The following is a 22,840-nucleotide window of genomic DNA, read 5'->3' on the forward strand; positions in this document are numbered from 1 at the left end:
CACTCACTATCTCTCCCTCTCTCACACGCACACTCTTTCTATCTCGCACGCACACACACACACACACACTATCTGTGTGTCTCTCTCTCTCTCTTTCTCTCTCACACACACACACTCACACACTCACTCACTTTTTGTGTACATTTTTCAGGATTCTTTGATGGATAGAAATGTATTTGAAATAGAAATCTTTTATAACATTATAAATGTCTTTAATGTCACTTTTGATCAATTTAATGCATCCTTTATTATGCAAAATGTACGTTGCACAAACGTTTGAATGATAATATCTTCATCATCATCATCATATGCGTCTGTGAGCTGAATTCATCTGTATTTAAGCACAAGCACTCTCTGCCTCTCTCCTCTTCATCCACAGGCCTTTAGGAGACTCGCTGATCTGATCAAGGAGGCCGTGTGAGCCGCTGATCTCCAGGAAGGAGGAATCATGGGTCTGATGATTTTAATGTCCAGGATCATCCGTTAAATGCTGCTGTCACATGACACACACACACACACACACACACACACACACACACACAGACTGGATCTGCCCAGTTTTCTGCCTTTTTTGCACAACAACAAACCCATATTCTCACCTTTCAGCCAGTACCAGATGAACAAACTTGAAATAATGGTTAATAACACTATTTCACCATTCAAGAAGTTTTATTCTTTACATGTGCGTGCGTATTAAAATCAAAAATGGTTATTGAAGTTGGTTTACAGTGCAATTGCAGCTGCTGTCTACATGGAGGCATAGCACTGGTCTATTGTGTGACATGTTTAATTATAGGATGGCGAAGCTCCAGTGAATGCATTTAGTGTTAAGAGTGTGTAATTTCAAATGTCCATGTTGAAAGGTTAAAGTCTTCATTAGTGACTAACTCAACACAAATGATGTGTTGGTGTGTTGCGTGTAGCATCTTTATAAGTTACAGTAAGCTACTGGACACTCATCACAGACTGATGACGCATTTCTGCATTTCATTCTTAAAAGAATGTACATTTTTATCACCATACCCTTCGTTTTATGACTCTGGCATTAAGTGAGTAGAAACTAGTTCACACTGTTTCTAAAAGATCTGCTGAGGGAGTGACATGAGCGCTCGTGTTGTCACCATACTGGAATTTCCAACTTTGATACGATACCTTGAAAAATATCGATTTTCCATACCGCGGGGAAAACTGCCACACACACACCGACATTATTTTATTGCCGTAATCTTGTTATAATAGCTTACACACAGCACAGGGAGGCTTTATTTGATTCGTTCCACTACATTTAGAAAAAAATGACAAGTAATCAGTAATAAAACAAGAACAAATTGCAAATGGTAGCACAAATAAATACAATAGAATAAAGAGACAAATGAAATAAACATGGCTTTAAGATTTTCAGGTGGATCTAACAGTAAGAAATACTACAGAAATTAATCAAATATAAACACTGGATGATTTTCATTGTAAATATTAAATACAGATTAATACATACAATTAAAGTTATAAAAGTTTAAGATCATTGAGAGATGTTCTCTTAGTTTTGTTCTCTGATTATCATGACAGACAGCAGCAGGTTTATTAGGCTGCTGTCACTTTAAGAGCTAAAGCACGGATCCAATATACCGTTACACAACATGCGTTTTCTCTCAACTAACGTTACTAAGCTGACTGTATTTACCTGGATATTTGGCAAGACTGACATGTTGGACATTTCTAAAAGTCGTGGGAATGCAATAGTAGATTTTTTCCCTCTCACTTTGCTGTAGTTTTCTTGTGTTTCAGAAAGAGTCCATTTGACTTTGTTATGGGAAAATTGAATCATAGCTATACATTAAACATTGTGCATGAAATGCTAGGTTGTACAGGTAAAAGGTCGTATACAGAATATAGAGAACACGTTCTATACTTACACATGGAAAACATGTTTTGTACAGGAGACATGAAGACTGGGATTTGACTTTGATTTGCCTAAACGTAGGGATCCGGGTTAAAATGAACAGCACACTTGGGGATTTGAGCAAGTGCTGCTGATTCTTGTCATGTGTGGAAATTTACAGGAGGAGTGACTTTGGGAAACTGATAAAAGCTGAGTGCTGTTATGTCTAGTGAGTGCACTCTGCAGACGTTGAAGATGGCTGTATGACTGTGACTCATTTCTTGCAAGAAATTAAATCTTTATAAAGACAATTGGGAAAGGTTTTGTCTCTTATTCAGTAATGCAGTGAAATTTTGCCACGACAACTTAAATATGGTAAAACCACAATTGAGAATGTAGTTGTTATAGTCCAGTGGACTTGCATGTAAATGTGCATGCCGGCCGAAAAGGGTTCAATAAATCATTAAACAAACGTCATTATTGTGTGTAATGCTGATTGTACTTTTACCAAAGCTTTGCCTTATTTAATTGCAGAACATCCCATTGCATTGGTTTTTCAGTGGAGAACTTGCAGAATGTAAATCCTTGACCTTTGAACACAAATTTGTTAGAGTTTTAAAACTAAAGGTCCTTTATCATCATCCGTGGTTTCATTTAAGAAACGTTAACATCAGTGGAACCTTTGCAAAATGTTCTTTATAGTGGAAGAAGTTCTTTATAAAATAATGGTTGTTTTTTGGGGAACCTTACGTGTCTTCTATCCTTTTGGATCCTTTAATTTTGAAGAGTACTGGCATTCACACAGCTTGTTTCTGTGACAACAGCTTCTTTGTGTACACTACTCAGGGAAAGTGCTTATGAAGGGCTCTAACACACACACACACACAGGCGGCAGTGATAAATCTTGGTATAATCGTGCGTTAGCTCATGTTATGCACTCATAACTGTTTTAAAAGCCAGATTAATTGCGTGTATGTGTGTTGTTTGAGGTTTTAATGGTTTAACACGCTGGTTATAATAAATGGTCAAAGTGCTGTAAAGTGGTTTGACATTGACCAACAAGGGCAGTTAATACTTAAACGCCATTTCTGAAGCCTGAATGTGCAATCTGCAGAGGTGGTGATGGATACACATTACCTCAGGATTTTCACACTAGCTTCCTTATTTAGGCTTGATTTTTATACGGTTTTACAATGAAGTGTGCATCAAATACAGGTCCATGTGTCTTTATATGTGTCCAAAGGGTCAGCATATACAGTGGTATCTTGTTGTACACACGTTTACATTTGTACTTTGAAATACAAAGGCAATGAATGATTACCAGTGTTGGGTCAAGTTACTTTTTTTAAAAGTTACTCCCTAAAAAAGTAACTTATTCCATTACTTAGTTACTTTTTAAAGAAAGCAATGTGTTACTTTACTAGTTACTTGAGGAAAGTAATCTGATTATGTAACTTGTGTTAGTTGTAATGCGTTACGTCCAACACTGATGATTAGCATATTCAAATAATATGGTATTTACATAGTTCTTCAATGTACTTAAAATAGGGATATGAACATTTTGGCCCATACCGATAACCGATAATTGTTTATATTTGAAAGCTGATAACCAATATATTGGCCGATAAATCTAAAGCAAATTTTTTGAAAGCCTGATTACAAAAAAAACTAAAGTCTGCCCCAAACACACAATTATAATTTTATGTAGCCGGTATGACTTGCGTTGCACATTTTGCATTAACTGTATTTTCCATTTTTTTTAATGTGATATCAATCATATTTCAAGCAATTCAAAACCATCATGGTGAACAGTGCACATCTGAAGTGTCTTAGCTGAGGAAATAATACGTTATTTATAGTTTTTCTTTTGAATATAGACCAAATTTTCTTACCGGGATAACGATAACATTAAAAATGAGCATTATCCTTCATCTCTAACTTAAAAATGCACCCAATATCCACATGACTGCATTACTGTCATGCCAAACTGCTTACAAAACTTTTTTTTAAGTAAAAGCTTTCTAATTATGCAATAAAACATCTATCATTTAATAAACCAAATTGGACTAGTCTATCCTGCTAGTCTATCACTGTTTATTGGAGCATAATAGTTTTCTATATACCACTGTCATTGTTGTGTCACAGTACAGCCATGTGTATTGTTTCACATTTACTGTATGCAAGACATGCTGCAAAACCAGTTAACTGTGAGGAAATAAACCAAACTGTTCAAATGCACAACCAATTACAAGAAAAACTGGGTCAATTGAGTCAAAAGGATAAAAAAAAGATGTGGGAGGAATAGAAAGCAGAAAGCCACGGAACATAGGAGGGGTTAAAAACCAAGCATAACGCTTTTGCTCCGTCATATTTCACACACACTACGTTATTTTGGGGTCCGTTGATTTCTCAAGCGATTATTGGGTCACAACTAGCAGTCGAGTCACAACTGAAAGCAAACCCACAAAACACCTCCAATGAGCTTCGGCACTTCACATTTCAGCACGAACATCGAGAGGTAGCAGCGGGGGAACAACATGGTGTAAGTGTTACGCTGTTAATCGAGTAAATGTCGCCGTGTTTAGCGAAATGTAACAAAAGGAAACGCGGCTGTCGTCGGCTATTATGCTAGCGGCATATTCGGCCATTTATACTGCGACTGTGTTTTTACATTCACATGATTTATACGTAAACGGTAGGTGTTTTGTTTCATCTCCATGTTGAATGGCGAGGGTTAAAGCCTATGAATGTGTGCGGAAAATGTATTTTTATGCGTCTTCCTTAGCGGATGGTGACTAGTCATATGACTAGCCGCAGTTAGCTCGAGCTGATTTCAACACGGTTTAACGTGCCAGGTATGATTTAGACATCAAAACTGTGTGAATATCACTACCAGAAAACGCAAATCTTGTCTTAGTTGGGTTATATTACAATGTTTTGTAAATGTCTCGAATTTTTTTTTATTTTATTGTTGCACGTAGGCGCTTTTAAAATGACATCAGGCTAATATTAACGTTACATGCGGGTCAACATTTGATTTTGTACTGTCGTATTAAACCCTATTTGTGCTCTTTTTTTTAATTTAAGATGTTAATTTATCTTCAATTTCATGAAGTTGCAAATTGCTTAACGTTAAATGTACAATAAACGTCACATAGAGATTGGATATGTGAAGTGTTTTAATTAAACATACAATTAAATTGCTTTATTAGACTAATAAACCAAAACATGATGATTTCCGCCTCAGAAAATATGAGTCAGTTGTTGTTTTTGTAGGTCTTGTTATTCTTGTTTGATAAGATGACATGAGGAGGAGGAGTCACAGCTTTTGTGTGCAACATTTGAGTTAAAAGCCCTGACAAATTCATAACTTTTCCCTCTTTATTCTGTCTTTGCAGTGATGCATCTGCAGGAAATATCATGCACACCGCTGGTTTGTGTTCTCCATGCTGGCCGGCTTGCAGATAACCAGTGACTGTAACATGAGCACCGGTGGAGAATGACATCTCATCTCTACGGTTGTTACTGAAAGCCAGAGAAAATGAAGAGGGTGAACGGATACGTGATCATTTATTTAGTGTCCGTGATTAGTTTCTGTACGGCAGGGCCTTTGAACATCTCGGTGGTGGATGAAGGTGGAAGCGAGAACGGGACGGAGGCAGATGGTGACGGCTCGGTGCCCATGGTGCTCCCCAAAGTAAGCCAGATCATCGCCCGGGAGGGAAACTGCGCTTTAATTGACTGTAACATCACCGGTGAACCTTTTCCAAATGTCCAATGGTTCAACTCGCATGGACACCTGCTTGACACAAAGATAAGTGGTACGTTTACTGTAAAAAACACCTTCAGACACCAATGCATTGTCTTCTAACACTAGACCTACACCTGGTCACTTCATTTATATATATATATATATAATCTACTATTCCAGCACTATATGCTCATGTAATAGAATTGTCTTCCTTTATGATTCGCACAAATGGCAGTGTTGAAGTTTTGCGGTGTTGAAGTTTTGCGATTGCTCTACCCAAGTGTAAAAAAATAATTACCATTTTCAAGGGTTTACACGTTTTTTTTAAATGCACACCAAGACGGTAAAAACAGTAATATTATTATAGTATAATAAAATATATTGTAAAATGTAATGTATTCCTGTGATCAAAGCTGAATTTTCAGCATCATTACTCCAGTCTTCAGTGTCACATGATCCTTCAGAAATCATTCTGATATGAGGATTTGATGCTCAAGAAACATTTATGATTATTATCAATGTTGAATGATCACAGTTTCATATTTTTGTGGAAACTGGGTTCTTTCAGGATTCTTAAATGAACAAAAAGTACAGAGGAACACCGTTTATTTGCAATCTTTTGTAATATTATAGATATATTTTACTGTCCAGGGCTGAATATTATAATATTATAGATATATTTTACTGTCCAGGGCTGAATATTAACGATTGTCTGCTTGTCTGGGACGAGTGAAAGAGAATTTTACTTGCCCAAACAGACAAGTATCCTGATTAGGCCTAATGTATAATGTACTGACGGTAACAAGGTTGCGCTGTTGAGGCTCACGCAGCCTCATCTCGAGTAGTTTATATATATATAACGTATGATGCAGTTAAGCAACATCACACAACCAAGAGTGCGTTTTTTTTGAAAATGTGACACTCATTTCATACGACAGTTCAATAAACAAGTAGTTAAAATGAAGCCGCTTACAGCGAAAATAGTTCCAAAGATCACGACAAGACTCAGAAAAAGTGTTTTATTACTGAACGAATCGTTTTTAAACGAATCAGTTGAGTCAAAGATTCAATGATCCATTCATAAACAACTGCGGCCCTGTCCCAAATGACACACTTCATGTGCACTTTCGGTCTTGTGGACTTACAATGGCCGCTGTGTGCGTGTGTCCCGTTAAGTCCACGAGACCACAGGGTGTCCCATTTGTCATTTTAGGTCTCAGTTACTTCTTCCCGGCAGTCAAAGCGGGATTGCGTCGTGAAAGTACGGACTCCATGAGGGTTTAGGGTGCCATTTGGAACAGGGCTTCAGTCATTCTTGAATGAATCGGCCGTTTGAATGAATGACTCAATGACTCAAGCCGGTTTAGTTTCACGTTTAAAAGTATAATCCCCCCACCACCCCCAACATTTCTATTTTCAACAAATACTTAAAACAAAATCTCATAACATTATTTAAATCAGTTGTAATTTTCCAGTGTAAATTAGTTTTGACTGGTAACTGCCCTATAGTGTCTTATTTATTGATCAAATTTAAGAGTTTAAAATGAAAGATGAAGTATATATTTAATAAGATGCTCTTTATAAAGGTAAAATAAATGCCTTTGGGCAAAATGTCACAAATATGCAGATTTAAATATGTCAAAGCTGATAAAACACTAATGAGAATTTTGCTTCAGAATAAAAATGAACTTTTTCTGGGCAAGAAACCTTTTACTCAGACAAATGAATGATTGGATTTACTTGTTAAGTCTTCATGTCAAGCCCTGCTTTTGGTCTCTTTATTGTGTAGAAGTGTATATATTTCTTTAACACACTGACCGCAAACTTTTGAACGGTAGTGTACATGCAAATAAATACAACAACAAGAGACGAAGAACACATCTGCATGAGATTTTTTTTTTAATGACCAGTTTGCCGTCGAAACATAAACCTTTGGTCTTTGCTTCGTCTGCATATTTAAAACGAAACCACGGTAATCAACACCTAGACTTCCAGTGGTTTTACTTCAAATACTAATGCCTTTGTTGCATTTTGGGGTTTGTGCTGATTGTAAATGCATGTAAACACACTTGGTTTTGGGAATGACCACTGTGGATATTTTCCGTGATTTATTGCATCCACTCTTTGAGATTAATCTGTTATGCAACGATTTGATCTTTTAATCTGGTGATATAAAACGTGAGTCAGTAATTCCCTGTGGTAGTCTGAGGAGTGATGTTTGGAGGATTACTGATGGTGTCTGAGGCAGGCGTAGCATGCTAAACAGATACTGACAATGTTTTAAAGGGGACCTATTATGCCCCTTTTCACAAGATGTAATATAAGTCTCAGATGTCCCTAGAATGAGTCTAAGTTTTAGCTCAAAATACCCACAGATCGTGTATTATACCCAAGCGGCAAGCTCCCGTGGTCTCTCTTGAAGCCAATACGGAAGTGACTTAAACTGCAGTTCATGGACTGGCCACTAGAGGCAGACTCCAGAAGGAGCAGAATCTCATTGAGCTCATGTTAAAATGCCCAACTTTACAGCAGAAGAACACATGTTTACAGTCTGGGACAAATTGTGGTTTTGGTCTATACGGCTAATTTTGTCCTTCATGACGACTGTGAGGGGGGTGAATTATTTTTTTTATAACTCATTCGTTTACATTATATAAAGCCTTAAAGTTCTGCATAATTAGGGGCGTGTCCACTTTGAGTGACAGGTGGATTGCAGCTGCTGTCACTACTAGACGTTTGTCTGCTGTCTGTTAGTAACCACCCACTTCACCTGTTAGCTCCACCCACTCCACCTGTTAGCTCCACCCACTTCACCTGTTAGCTCCACCCACTCCACCTGTTAGCTCCACCCACTTCACCTGTTAGCTCCACCCACTCCACCTGTTAGCTCCACCCACTTCACCTGTTAGCCCCACCCACTCCACCTGTTAGCTCCACTTTGCCCATTTTCTGTTATCCGGGAGTGACGCGCTGCCAAGATGGCAACGGCCACACTTTAGGCTTCAAAACTGCTCCTCAGAAACCCACGGGTGACGTCTGGGACACGACGTACATATTTTTTTTGTCAATCTATAATTATACCATGTTGTAAATAGCCATTTTTGAGTGGAAGGAAAAATATGCTTTTTTTGTGCGTGTATCTTTAAATGCAAATGAGTTGCTGCTCCCCACCCCGTTTTCCAGAAGAGGGCGGAGCCTTTGCCTCACGTCTCGGGTACTCTGCCAAAGACTAGAACATCCGTTTGGTTTTGATTATCATCTCTATTGTGGTCACGCTCGCATGACAATTAAGTTCTTCATCATCATGAACGTTTATTATCTGCATGTTTTAAAGCCATATCAGTGTAAACTGCTAAGAGCACACTCCCGAAACACACACACAGAAAGCTGGATGTCAGACGCAGCGTCCCGCGAGTATTACACTAAGTTCTCTTTCACGTCTTATTGCACTTAAACAGTCAAATACACAAGCTCACACAGACCCAGTCGGTTATGTCTGATCGTAAAGAGCAGGGAAAGAAACCACACGTGTGTATTAGATCTGCAGTGCAATCTACAGCCCCTACTGCTATATGTGCTGTTAATATGAATCAAACAACAAGAGAACAACAGAAAATCACTCGCTCTCTTGCAGGGCTGTGCAATTAATCGCAATCGCGATTTGAGCACATGCGATTTCTAAACCGCACAAGGCTGCGATATTATTAATTTATATTTAACCCTTTAAGACCTAAGGGTATTTTTACAATTAATTTTCCGCCTGGTGTTATTTACTAAAAAAGCTTGTAAAACATCAACCCTGTTGTGCAAAGACAATTGACACACCTCTTTTTTTTCAAGACAAGTTGCTCTGTCAGTATATTTGTGTTGCATTGATGTCAACTGAATGTAAAATAAGTTATGGGGCCATAAAGACAAATGAAAACATAAAACGGAATTTGAATCACTCAAATATTTATTGAAAACACACACAAATAAATAAAAGCTTAGCATATTTCCTCTGGAAAACAGTTTGTTCAAGTCTTTAGAGTCCTGGAACTCAGGAATAAACATGATAACTTATACAGAACAAAAACTATTTACATTTTTCCAAAAAAAGTCCAGGCGCTTTTGGCCTCTTTGGATTTTGGATATTTACTGGTGCCAAGCCTCAAAACAGTTCCTATCAGGAACTTCTCCTCAAACTTTCTCCTCCAAACTTTTTCCTCAAACTTTCTCCACAAAACTACTAAAAACTGCAGCGCCTCTCTCTCTCTCTCTCTCTCCTCAACACTAGCCCTGCGTCTCTCTCTCTCCACAATAACAGAGCTGTGGTTCATGCGTAATGACGCACACCAACGTGGATGACGGATCAGCCTGTCATTGGTCAAACACTCATCCAAAATGGCAGCTAGCATCGCGATAGCGGCAAAAATGACGGAAAATTTATAAATTATGGACATCTAGTGGATATATCTTGGATGTAAGCGTTTTGATTTATTGCTGAACAACTCCAAAAAGATGCACATGTTCCAGGCTGGATAGAAAACCTTCTGTAAAGGCTACAAAGACACCAAAGACACCCCCGTGATGGCTAGCTCGTTAGCTTTCTGCTGGAAAAAACGGTAAGAAAATCGATAAAAGTTTCATGAAATAATATAGATATTTATCGGAGGTGACGTCGTGGGCGATGCCGTCGGGCTCTGAGGGTTAATTCAGAATACTACAACGTTCTTGTGCGCATGTTTAAGATGCTATTTGTTTATTAGTGTTCTGCGAATCAACGTAGCATCTGCGCGCATTCACCAGCACGCTCCAATAGGGCGATGAGATTTGCGCAAACCGGTCCTATCGTGCTTAAAGGGTTAGTTCACCCAAAAATGAAAATTCTGTCATTAATTACTTACCCTCATGTCGTTCGACACCCGTCAGACCTCCGTTCATCTTCAGAACACAAATGAAGATATTTTAGTGTAAATCTGATGGCTCTGAAAGGCCTCCATTGGCTCAATGGCACGGTTCACTCTCAAGACCCTTAAAAGCTACTAAAGACGTCGTTACAAAGTCCATCTCACTACAGTGGTTCTACAATAACTTTATGAAGCGACGAGAATAGTTTTTGTGCGTATAAAAATATAACGACTTCTATAGTGATGACGATTTAAAAACACGGCATCATGAAGATTCGAAGCGTTATGAATCAGTGAGTCGATTCAGCAGTTTGAATCGCCAAATTTCAGCAGTTTGACACGCGATCCGAATCATGATTCGACTCACTGATTCATAACACTTCGAATCTTCATGATGCCGTGTTTTTAAATCGTCATCACTATATAAGTCGTTATTTAGGGGTTTTTTTACGCACAAAAACTATTCTCGCCGATTCATAAAGTTATTGTAGAACCACTGTAGTGAGATGGCTCTATTGATTTACATTTTCATTCAGCCTGTCTTCGGTTTTTGTTTGTGAAACTCAGACCTCATTTTTATTTGCTTCTGTAATTTTTTTGGGAGCTAATACTAATAAGCTAATGTTCAAACCATAGACCGTATCAAAACTACACCCTTGAATAATTAGCTTTTATATTGCCACTAATGCCAAAGCAAATTTGTGAAAATTATCTGGAAATATTTTTCATATTCTGGTTTTTTTTTTTTACCACCCACTTGCATGATGAATAATTCATTTAAGATTTCTCACATTTCACAATTAATATAATTACAAAGCAACATATTTAAATTATATCCAGAACTGTAATGCGGTCAAAAATAATCTGTCAACCAATTTTAGAAGGCACTGTATTTATTTGTTTTTAAAGAAACAAATGTTACTAGTGAACAACAACATGAAAACACATTTACTACGGCATGACCACTGATATGTGGTCCAGCAGAATGATGGAGCCGTATATGAGTTTAACGGTTTTGAAGTTTATTGATTATGACTGGAATCTAGGTTAGTTAACCTTAATTTATTTTATGTTGTCTGTTTTAAAGAAAACCGAAAGTTTGTTTAAAAGTTTTTAAAGTTTGTTACAGTTGTGTTTATCAAGCTATTAATACTGTTGTTAATAATGTTATTTCATTGTGAAACGTTATGTTATGCACTGGCATGTTTGAAAAAGCAAAAATCGCAAATAAAATCGCAATTGCAATATTCATAAAAAAAAAAAAATCACAATATGATTATCCTGTTCATATTGCACAGCCCTACTCTCTTGATTGAATAACTTTAGTAGCTTTAAGAACACATTTCTCACTTGAACGCTGCTTGTAAATGCTCTTGCGAGGAGATAAACATGGAGGACTGTGTACAGCTCCCTCAGGGCGGGGTCAATGCAAACAGGGCGGAGTCTGTCAGCAGTTGTGGGTGTGGCCTCAGCATATACGACCTTGCATATGCTATAATCTGCAAACAGCTTTTTCTGAGACAGTAGGGATTAAAAAAGAGGAGTGGGTGTATTTCTGCCATTATAGGGTGGTTGTGTAACACACTGCCGACATACATTTATGTTCAAAAGTGAATTTTGCATAATAGGCACCCTTTAGCTAAAGTGACATGGAAACATCCTTGCTATTCAGTTGAGTGTGTTGGACGGGGTGTGTGACAGTGTGAAGAATTAGTGTGAACTGAAGACTGACGTGTTTCAGCATGAACAGAATGACACTGCAGGCGCAGCTTTTTGTGTTTTAGATTAGACTAAATATTTCTGTCATAATCAGGATGAGTTGGCATTGTTGTTGTTAGCTTTAAGGTCGTTCGCAGACCACTTTCATATTGTTTTTCAGTGAAGCAGAAGAAAACGTGTGGAGTGGAGCTTTATTTGAACCATCAGGAACACGAGAGGTCTAGATTACATCAGCCTGATCCGCTTCATCAGCGCAGGGCATTCATTCACAATATTAGACATTATCAAAGCAAATAGTCCATTAGATTTCATAGTATTGACTTTACTTGCTGGCTGTTTGCTATAGTCAGTGCTAGGGATGCACCGAAATGAAAATTCTTGGCCGAGACCGAAAAAGAGGAAACCAAGGCCGAAAACCAAAACACTGAAAGAAATTATGCCAATTATTAGTACCATTGCATTTATGGCTATGACTGTGTTCTAACTTTACTAAAATCAAGGCATTGCAATTGCATAAATTAATAGTAAAGTTTCAAAGAATAAATCAATTACAAATTATGCCAATATTTATTTAGCACATTGCAACAATGCACAGTATAAAATAAAATTAAAACTAAAATGTTTAACTTGACCCCACTCGTGTACATTAAATAATAATGTACAGGCCTACAGAAAGGTTTTTAAATTAAATGTTCTCTCATAAAAACAAAGTGCATTTAGGTCTAGTGCATTTAATTTTTTTTCTCTGTAGGACTACTACAAGAAAGTGCATTTGCTTAAAGATACAACTATTTTCTCTGTAGGCCTTCAACATAATAGTGTATCAAAACAAAGACTGCAATAGCCCATGTGTTAACTGTAGAATAGGGATAGCGGTGCACAAAACTGACGGTTCGGTACGGGTTCGGTACAGCAGTTTTACAAAATGGCTTTTTATTTATTTTTATTGGTTTACTGAAAAAAAAAAGTATCTGTCCTTAAATGAATTAAATTATAACTAAAAGTGTATTGAAGAAATTGCTGTAAACTATATAGGTTATATAGGTAAACCCTTACTTGCACATTAATATTAAAGGTTAACAACAGAGCCCAAACTATTAGCCTAAATTCAGTTGCTATTTATTTTTAGGTCTAATAATCATCACTCAAATAACACAGTACGCAAACATGTAAACTTCACATTAGGCAGTTTTTGCAATAACTTCTAAATCTAATTATAAAATAGTTTTTTATCCAATTCGTTGTTGAAATATAATCATTTATACACAGTGTCTGTCATTTTCATGACAGGTTTATTTAAACATACATGAAATAATCAAGATATCACTAACAGGTTAAGTAGAATATAATGAATATAACGGCTAATATAGTCATATATTTAGTGAAAGAGTTGATTTCTCTAGTGAATAAAATTCTGTGGACACTGAATGACTGCCTGAGGTAAATGTGATGAGTTACATGACATTGTTAGTTTACAGCAGTTATATTGACGTCTTTTCGCTGTTGAAATACTATTTAGCGATTACACCACATATATACATGACAGTAAGTTGTATCCTCAACACACTTTAGATGTTCATTCATGTTTATTCTTAAGGAAGAGATGATCGATTGCGCTCACAGATGATCGCGTTCACGCGCGCGCGCCGCCGCTTAAACTGTGATGTGATCCGTGATGCCACATTAAAGAGTGTAAAAACGGCATTTATCATTTGAATTTCGTGATACATGTTGATCGATGTTGGTGTGGGAACTAGGGATGTGACGGTGAGGAAATTTCCCCACCGGTTAATTGATGTGTGACATCACCGGTAATACCGGTATCACCGGCGGAGGCTTTTAAATCACTAATTCTATCTAACCGAAAGTAACATGCACACGACCGCTCTGAACTGAAAACGTGCCAGTGCGCGCACACCGTGAATGACAGCTCGTCTGTAGATGCGCGCTCTGTGTGGCCATGGGTGCGTCTCAATCAGTTCCCTAGTTCAGTAGTCAGGGCACTGATCAAGCATTGATCAGTCTATGATTGAGATGCACGCCATGAATGAATAACAGTTCGTCCGTAAAGCTTTGTTTATACTCGACGCGCCCGCACGAGCGCGAGGGTGCGCGCGGCAAAAATAAATGCGCGCAGTCAGCGTAGCGCGGAGGCTCGCACTGCGGAGCCAGGCGAAAGTAAACAACGCGCGCTCTGAGCGGCCGTGCACATTTAACTTTCGGTTTTACATTAGCGCCAATTCGGCTGCGGGTTGCTTGAATTGTGGGTTCATTAGCCTATTATTTTTAATGAAAAACACAACAACAAAACAAATGACAAACTCCCTTAAGTAGGCGCTTTTACGTTTCGCTTTGAAACCAAATCTTCCGCGATGATCTCAGTCAGCTCCTCACTCTTAAATCTGATGAATGACTCCTGCCGCTGCCGAGACTCACGGTCGGATCCTGCTTTATTAAGCAGATACGTTCAGTTTTTATTTGTATTGTCTCTAACTGAACTAAATTATTTTATTACTATAAAAAAAATCAAAAAGACGGTGGGCGGTGCCACGGTGGGCAAGTGATGTAACCGGTGTTGAGTCTGAACACCGGTAACACCGGCAACACCGACTATCGTAGCAAGCCTAGTGGGAACTCAGATTTAAGTGTGTTCCGTGCTTAAAACATGCCTCTGTTAAAGATTGCTTTGGGAAACCGTTGGGTTTCACAGTGAAGTCTGTTCCTCTTCTCATCGAGAACATGAGCTCTGGCTGTCAGTGTTTTTTGCGTGGTGCAGATGTGTGTGTTTCTCAGATATACTGAAGTCCACACCGCAGACATGTTGCTTCAGACAAGCACGTGCAGGTTGCGGTTTCTGTTTGCGTCATCACAACATTTCGGCCGTATTGTTTCGGTGATAAAAGTCTTTCAGCCGAAAACCGAAAATGCACTTTTGGGTCATTTTCGGCCGAAAATTTTTGGTGGCCGAATATTCGGTGCATCCCTAGTCAGTGCAAAGATCAAATGATTTTACTTGAATAGTTTTGATCTTCGGTTGCTTCCAGTAAGAAGTGCATTGGCAGACTGGTGCCAAAAATTGAGTTATTGATATGGAGTTTATAAAGTCCCTCAGCACTCAACACACTTGTGCATTATGTAGGAGCGCAAGTGGACCAGGTGAAAGGTTTAAAGATTCAGTCTGTTCGGTTTCTAAACAAATAAGGCAGAAACTCTGACCCTGGATCAGTGTCCGTATGTAAATGTGGATTATGCAAAGTGGATTAATCGTGGCCACAGCATTCATGGAAGCAATTTTTCTACTTTCACTTTACAAATAGTGTGTGTTCACAAGCGCAATTGTACACCAGTAATAAAATTAATGTTTAACAGCTACGTTCTTAAATTCAATGGTTTGCGCAAATCCTGAGATTTGTGCTTATCATCTCCGTTTCACTTTGCATGCAACCTCTTTTATCAGCTCATTACATTTTCCTATGTTGTTGTAACGCCAAGATGTTTTTCTTGCATTATCGATGGATTACATCTGATGCATGTTAGCTAGAAAAATGAGAAGCGCTTGAAGCACTCCTGGGAGTCATGTTTTTTTTTAGGTGTTTACGAGCTACTGGGTTGCATGTTTGAGCCCTTTTACAGAAGGGCTAGTCGCTGACTGGAGGCTATCATGACTGAGATTAGAGAGATTAGATTATGATTAGATTCTGCTGCTCATATCCTCAGGTGTTTTTTTTTTTTTTTTTTTTTGCAATTGTTGTTTGACGTTTTTTCTATGCTGTTTTACTGCCTCTAAATTGCACATAAAACAAACCATGGTTGGTCACTTAACTCTCGCTAATCGTTAATGTAACGCCGTCACTCCTACTAGCCACTTTGGCGTTTTGAATTATATACATTTTTCAATTTTAATCTTTTATAAAGGCATCTGAAATGATAAACTAAGTGCAATGTACAGGGTTCCCACACTTCTTGAAAGTACTGGAATTTCAGACATTCAGGATTCAAGGCCTGGAAAGTACTTGAAAACAAACTTGAAAGTGCTTGAATTAAGCATGAACTGCATTTTGTTAGAGTAGCATAAAATTGTTCATGTGCTGCCAAAGCCAGAACAAAACAGCATTACGGGAGGAAGCCATTTACTGTCAAGCCATTTAGCGCCATCTACTGTCAAAAGCCCTATTCGGGCGGTAATAGTTTCTCGTGGGGTCGTAAGGTATGATCATCATTGTCAGGGGCTAGTCTGTGATTTTTATTGCTGCCCAAATCCAGAATGTCAGTGTTTTTCTCCCACCACCCGCGTAAAAATCTCCGGCCGAATTACCCACTGTTTACAGACAAACACCAAGGTCATGTGGTCATTTAATTGCCGTCCGAATCCACATCTCTGAGTTTTCAAGATGAGATCACTTCAAAATTCACTGTTTATATCCTTTTTGACCCCTGCAGAGCACCGTACGGTTGCACTTCGCTGTCATTTGGATGCATTTTAAAGATCTAGACTTTTATTACTGAAATGCTGGCGAGTATTTACAAGAGCAATATATTTCATCACCGCTCAAAAAATAAAAAGAAGAAAAGCACGTCAACATTTGAAATGGGCCGTTATTACGGCAGCAATTATATCTGTTAAATATAATATATGTGCAGGTCTTAAAAGCCTTCAAATTGATTTTTAAAAAGGTACATGTACAGGTGATTTAATACATAATGTTGCATATTTTTAATGCCTAACAATGAACTTGTCCATATCTTTTCATTTAATTGTTTTATTTAAGTAATGATTTATAAAAAAGAAAACTAAAACTAGTGTGAAATAAATGTTAAAAGCAGGAATAAGAGCGCTGCAAACTGCATCTCTCGTTAAAACTCACTCGCTCTTGTACACCAGCCTCTTTCCTCATTTTATTTTATAAAATTGGACATTTTTCCTCATTGGAAATTGTATTTAGTTGTCAGTATATGCCTTAGCGTCACTACATTAATGATAGACACAGGTACAGTAGGTATTTGATATATTGGCAGTAACACACCCACCTTTATCGTATTTATTGTGCTTGATTTAAAATAAAAGTTGTTTTAAAAAGTCCTTGAAAAACCTTGAATCTGGTGTTCATGAAAGAGTGGGAACCCTGAATGTACTCTTGTCAAAAATATAGATTTTTTCGATACTGAAATCTCTGAACCGCTTCCATTACTAATTTCCCACAGAATGGACTATACCAGCAGGGTTTTTCCTACAGTGACAATTTTTCGGCATTTTTTTTTTGCTCCTAACAGTTACATAAAAAGTTAGATTGGTCTAATTTTAATCAAAAAAGTAAGAATGATTACCTCTTGACTAATTGCTAGTGTGTCAAATTAGTTTTTGAGACACAGTCTAAACATAATGGCCAAGTTTATGCAACTGGCCCCCCAGGTGTGTTTATTTGGGTTGGAGCTAAACTCTGCAGGACCGAGTTTGGAGACCCCTGGGTTAGAACAACTGATCTGTCCAACACTGACCTCCCGAATCAGTTTAATCATTTACTCAGAACACATCTGAAATGAGAACACAAGTGTGCTTACCCCATTTAGCAAGAGTGGGTGTAAGGGAGAGTTTTAATTATCAACAGTCTTTCAGCTTATTTATGTTCACAATGTGTAGTAAAATAAATAGCCTATAAATCATTTAGTTTAGACTGGAGTGAGGTGAAACCAGAACAAAGTTATTTGCTAGCTGATAATTGTATATGGCTGAAAATATTTGTTTATTTTTTTTTAATACTACTTTTTAATATTGATATGATTATATACCAAAACAATTATCTGTAAATAGTGTAAAAAAAAGAGGAGCAAAAACTAACATTAAGGTATCAAAATAAGATAAGCGAAAATTACAAACGGTTTCTTTGAATTTATTTTTATTTTTATTGTCACTATTGCGCTGATGTGGGTAAGGTACTTTTTACTGTGTGTGTGTGTGTGTGTGTGTGTGTGTGTGTGTGGATGAGCATGTCTGTCAGCCACCACCAAAGGCCATTTTTGACTCTGAGCGAGTGCGAGACTGCAGGGTTTTTCCACTCACTTCACGAATGTTGTTGGTGTTACGGTGGTGCTTGAATTTTGACGAAAATTGCTCATAATTTTAATCATTCCTGCAGATTTTGTGCTCACACCCAAAGTGCGTGCACATAAAGCCACCTCTCAGAAATAGATTTAGTTGATTTTGCTTAAACCGACAATTTGACATTGTGTGTTTTTGCCGGTCTTGGTGAGTGTTCATGTTAACACAGTCAGTTGTGTTTTAAGTGAAAATAAACAGTTGAGAAAGAAAACGCATCAGGTCTTAAAGTGACACCAGCCTAATAAACCTGATGCCAAATTATGAGATGATTAATATATCTAAATGGCAGTTTTCCCCATGGTAGCGGTCAAAATTGTGGCCAGTGAAATTGCTGAGTGGCTAGTAACTTTGGAAAAACGCTAGGCACTAGAGTGTGTGTGTGTGTGTGTGTGTGTGTGTGTGTGTGTGTGTGTGTGTGTGTGTGTGTGTGTGTGTGTGTAGTACACAGTAGTGTCCATAAGTGATGTCCAGCCTATGAAATTTGACATTTTGCAAGTCTGGGGGTTTATTTGTGACAACGCAATGAAACCACATTTTGCAGACATATTTTTGCATATACGAGAGAACTGATGAAATATTAAAAGCTAATTATGTATGCTTTTTCCTGTGTGTTTTAATAGTAAAGTAAATCAACCTGTAGATGTAGTTTGTTTCTTTGGCCAAATTATGTTGTCAGATAAATACCCTGTTTAGAGTGTTGGTTTTCCCTCATTTATAGAAATATACAATATTTTCCTCATATTTTGATGGTTTAATCACACTTGTAGGGTCATTAAGAACAAATCTCCCCTTCGTACATCACTTGCTTTTTTATTAACATGATTTGGTTGTATGTAAACACTTTTTGAGTTGTGGATTTCACTCAAGCTCAGTCTCCAGTGTGTGATTTTTCTCTTTCTCTCTCTCTCAGATGGTAAATGGTGGCTTCTGGACGATGGCATCCTCAACATCACCAGCATCACGTTTGCAGACCGTGGCAAATACACTTGCGTGGCCTCCAACGCGTACGGCAAGGCCAACTGCACCGTGACGCTGCGGGTGGTGTTCACCAATGGGGATATGGGCGTGTACTATATGGTGGTGTGTCTGGTGACGTTCACCATCATCATGATCCTGAACATCACTCGCCTCTGCATGATGAGCAGCCATCTGAAGAAAACCGAGAAGGCCATCAATGAGTTCTTCCGCACGGAAGGTGCAGAAAAGCTTCAGAAGGCCTTCGAGATCGCGAAGCGCATTCCTATCATCACCTCGGCAAAAACGCTGGAGCTGGCCAAGGTCACGCAGTTCAAGACCATGGAGTTTGCGCGCTACATCGAGGAGCTAGCGCGTAGCATACCGCTCCCGCCGCTCATCATGAACTGCCGCACCTTCATGGAGGAGATCCTCGAGGTGGTCGGCGTGGAGGAAATGAGACACACTTTTGTCCGGCAGGCACCCGAGAGTCAGGAAGGCCCTGGCGGTGCGACGGCCGGCACTTCCAGCGACGTTTTCACGATCTTGCGCGAGAGAGAGCGCGCGAGGGAGCGGGAGCGCAGCGAGTCTCCGGCCGCTGACTCGGACGACGCCTCGCTTCACGAGCAGCCTCAACACATGGCCATTCAGGTTTCCATTCATCCGCCGTTAGCCGCAGCGGGATGCTGTAACATGGAAGCTCCGCCTCTTCCGGAAGTGATCTCCGCCCCGCCCCCAGTGGCTGAGCTGCCTTTGGAGGCGGAGTCTGATGAAAAGGAAAGTGCGGCGGTGGAGGCGGAGTCCGCAGAAGAGCCCGTAGAAGAGGGTGGTGTTGCGCAGAATACCCAAGTCATTTATGAAAGCCATGTGTAATAATGACCTCGCTATGCATATTCTTGGGGAAAGAAAAAGGTCAAATTTGATTTTCTTAGAAGTTGCGAAGCTGCACCCGTGTTTGCGTGAATCTCTCGAAACTCCAAAAATGTCCGGGTCGTGTTTCACCGTAAATTCAATCGGTAAAAAGAGAAATTGTATTTTGCATCGCATTGTGACGTTTTCAGTTTAAGCGATTTGAACCCGCCACTTTTAGAAGCTACTGTAATGCAATAAACGTTGTTCTCATTACTGTACATTTAAAATATATTGTAGCAGCTGAATTAGAAAATGACGCTGATTTCAGTTTGGGTTGTTTAAGTCATTGCTGTATTGCAATAATTATGAGTATAATAATCGCACTTGTATTTTTTTGTTGCATTACAGCAAAGATCATGTGGGGGACAAAATTTGCTTTAAATGATTGTCACAATCTCAAAAAAAAAAGATTAATGTTCCCTAAAAATGTAATTTCCCTTCATGGGGAAAATCTTTCTTTTGGTTTCAGGGTAAAATATAACCATTGACCTGTTAAATGACTCTTCCCAATGACAATGAATACTCATGCTGAATGTATTTTGAGGCAAAGTTCTCCGTTTATTTAGAAAATCCTCATGATTTCGTCTGTTTCGCGTAGTTAACCGAGTTCACATCTTGCGTCTTAATCGGCAGACGGAAAGTCGTTTTCCTGTCGGATGTAGTTGCAGATTATCCATTTCATGAATGAGTGAGAACGGACGACTGATGAATACATTCTGGCTGAAAGAAAAACTCCTGAACCAGAATGCGTTTCTCATTTCGTAGAATAGAAATCGAGCATTTTTCGTAAGATTTCGCTCCCTCTTTATAATGCATGAAGAGTGCATGTCAATCTTCTCTCAATGCTGGACCTTTGTGTGTGTGTGTGTTATGATCCGTGTCGGCCACACTTTAAATAACGTTGAGAAATTTCAGTTGAGGCATTTTATTCAGTCGAGTTTCCACTGGAGTCCTTGTACTGTTACTGTAATTAAAGATAGTGTTATTATTACATTATATTAGTAGTACTAAAGTAAGTATTTGAGTTGCAAATGCACATCTTGGTTTCTTTTTCTTTCTCAAGACGACGCGCTCTTGATAATGTGTAATCTCTCCTTAACATCCCAGAGCCACAGTTCTGCTTCTCACCTCTTAGTTTCAGTGCAAACGTGTTAGAAGTCCTCCGTGTCGTTGATCTAGCTTTATCTGACCTCTAAAGCCAGAGTGACCGCTGGTAAAGTCATTAGGAATGTTCCTGGTCAGGATTGTCCGAGGAAACGATGGCCATGATGCTCTTCAAAACGCTGTTCAAGTAGTGAAATAAAGCTGCTGTGTACCAATGACGCTCTGTGTGTTTGCCTTCATTCGGGTGAGGAGACGCTTTTGCATCATCCAAATCTCTCTCTCTCTTTCTCTCTCTCTCATAACGCTTGATCTCAGTGCCTTGCAGATCAGTTTATTTTGTCTGAAGAGCTTTAAAGATCCTTGCCTCAAATACATTTCCTGTTGTCTGGTGTGTCCACTTGAGTAGTTTGTGTTTAGTGTTCAAATAAAGGTTTTCAGTTAAACGCTGCAGTAAATTGTGTTAGATATATATATATATAATGCATGAATACGTTAATATTTATTGAAGTGCTGAATGTGACTGAAGATGTCTGATTTTAGGGTGCAAAATGAAAACTTGACCTCATGTTGGACCAAATCTGATTTATTCTTCGAACCTTGGAACACAAGTAGATTTTATTTTTAATGTGTTTTATTAAAGTTTGCTCATCTTCGAGTGTAATGACAGCATCGATTCACTGAACAAAATATAGGCCTACCATCTGTAAGAGTATAATAATAATAACCGTTTACTCATTAGTATAGAGCAGTGATATAAAGCACTCAAAATATGCAATTCAATGTTACATGTATTATAATTGTATGTAAATGTTAACCGTATGTTGAAATGCTGTTACGCGTTTGCTCGCAAAGCTGACATTTCTGAGACGAGGCGCATTTATCTCACGTGTCATGGCAATATTAATGACTTTTATGAAAATAATTAGTGATAAGATTGTAGAAACAAAACGTTTATAATTTGGTGCTGTCAAATGATTAATCGCATCCAAAATAAGTTTGTGTTTACATATGTTTACGATATGTAAATATTTTTTAAATATATATACAATCATATATACATTTTACCTTAAATATATGTGTGTGTGTGTATTTAAATATACATCATTATACACACATTATGTAAACACTTACATTGGATGCGATTAATCGTTTGACAGCACTATATATATATATATATATTAGTCGGAAGATCGATTGGGGAATTACTCGAGTCGTGTAAGTGTCTTATTTTGAATTCACAACGGCGATTACGTAATTACTCAAATGTACAGGAAACGAGTAATTAATTTTCAATGGAAATAAATCTTCATCCGATCATATTCATCTGGAATTGACTTGTTTCTCCAACTGTCCTCTTCTTCAAATAATATTTGTGGGGAGGGTTTATTTTTCCTGTTTATCGTACTAACGATAGTGCAAGTTCATACATTTTGGTACAAGATTTTGAAAACTATTTTTGCCATAATGTGCATGTATTAACCATTCACAAGATCAGGAACGAACTTTAAAGGGGGCCTATTATGCCCCTTTTCACA

The 22,840-nt window shown here is 38.3% G+C and overlaps 2 protein-coding genes across 7 annotated transcripts in view; both read left to right on the top strand.

Moving 5' to 3' along the window:
• Positions 1–2,355, top strand: part of aadat (aminoadipate aminotransferase) — a 26,590-nt gene extending 24,235 nt beyond the window's left edge. For all 5 annotated transcript variants that reach the window (XM_079811048.1, XM_079811049.1, XM_079811051.1 and 2 more), the window contains one exon: positions 380–2,355. In XM_079811048.1, the coding sequence (XP_079667174.1) occupies positions 380–421 (42 nt within the window). In that variant the 3' untranslated portion in view covers positions 422–2,355. The remainder of the gene's footprint in view (positions 1–379) is intronic.
• Positions 2,356–4,128: 1,773 nt separating this feature from the next.
• On the top strand, positions 4,129–22,623 carry mfap3l (microfibril associated protein 3 like). Of its 2 annotated transcripts, none has more exons than XM_079810447.1 (3): positions 4,129–4,421; positions 5,278–5,700; positions 19,246–22,623. In XM_079810447.1, the coding sequence occupies exons 2-3, from the start codon at positions 5,421–5,423 to the stop codon at positions 20,160–20,162; spliced, it is 1,197 nt and encodes a 398-aa protein (XP_079666573.1). In that variant the 5' UTR covers positions 4,129–4,421; positions 5,278–5,420; the 3' UTR covers positions 20,163–22,623. The 2 variants fall into 2 exon arrangements, with proteins under 2 accessions (XP_079666573.1, XP_079666574.1); XM_079810448.1 differs by lacking the exon at positions 4,129–4,421 and adding an exon at positions 4,439–4,574.
• The last annotated feature ends 217 nt before the right edge of the window (positions 22,624–22,840 follow it).

The sequence above is a fragment of the Gobio gobio genome, assembly GCF_949357685.1.
Source record: "Gobio gobio genome assembly, chromosome: 2".
Classification (NCBI taxonomy): domain Eukaryota; kingdom Metazoa; phylum Chordata; class Actinopteri; order Cypriniformes; family Gobionidae; genus Gobio; species Gobio gobio.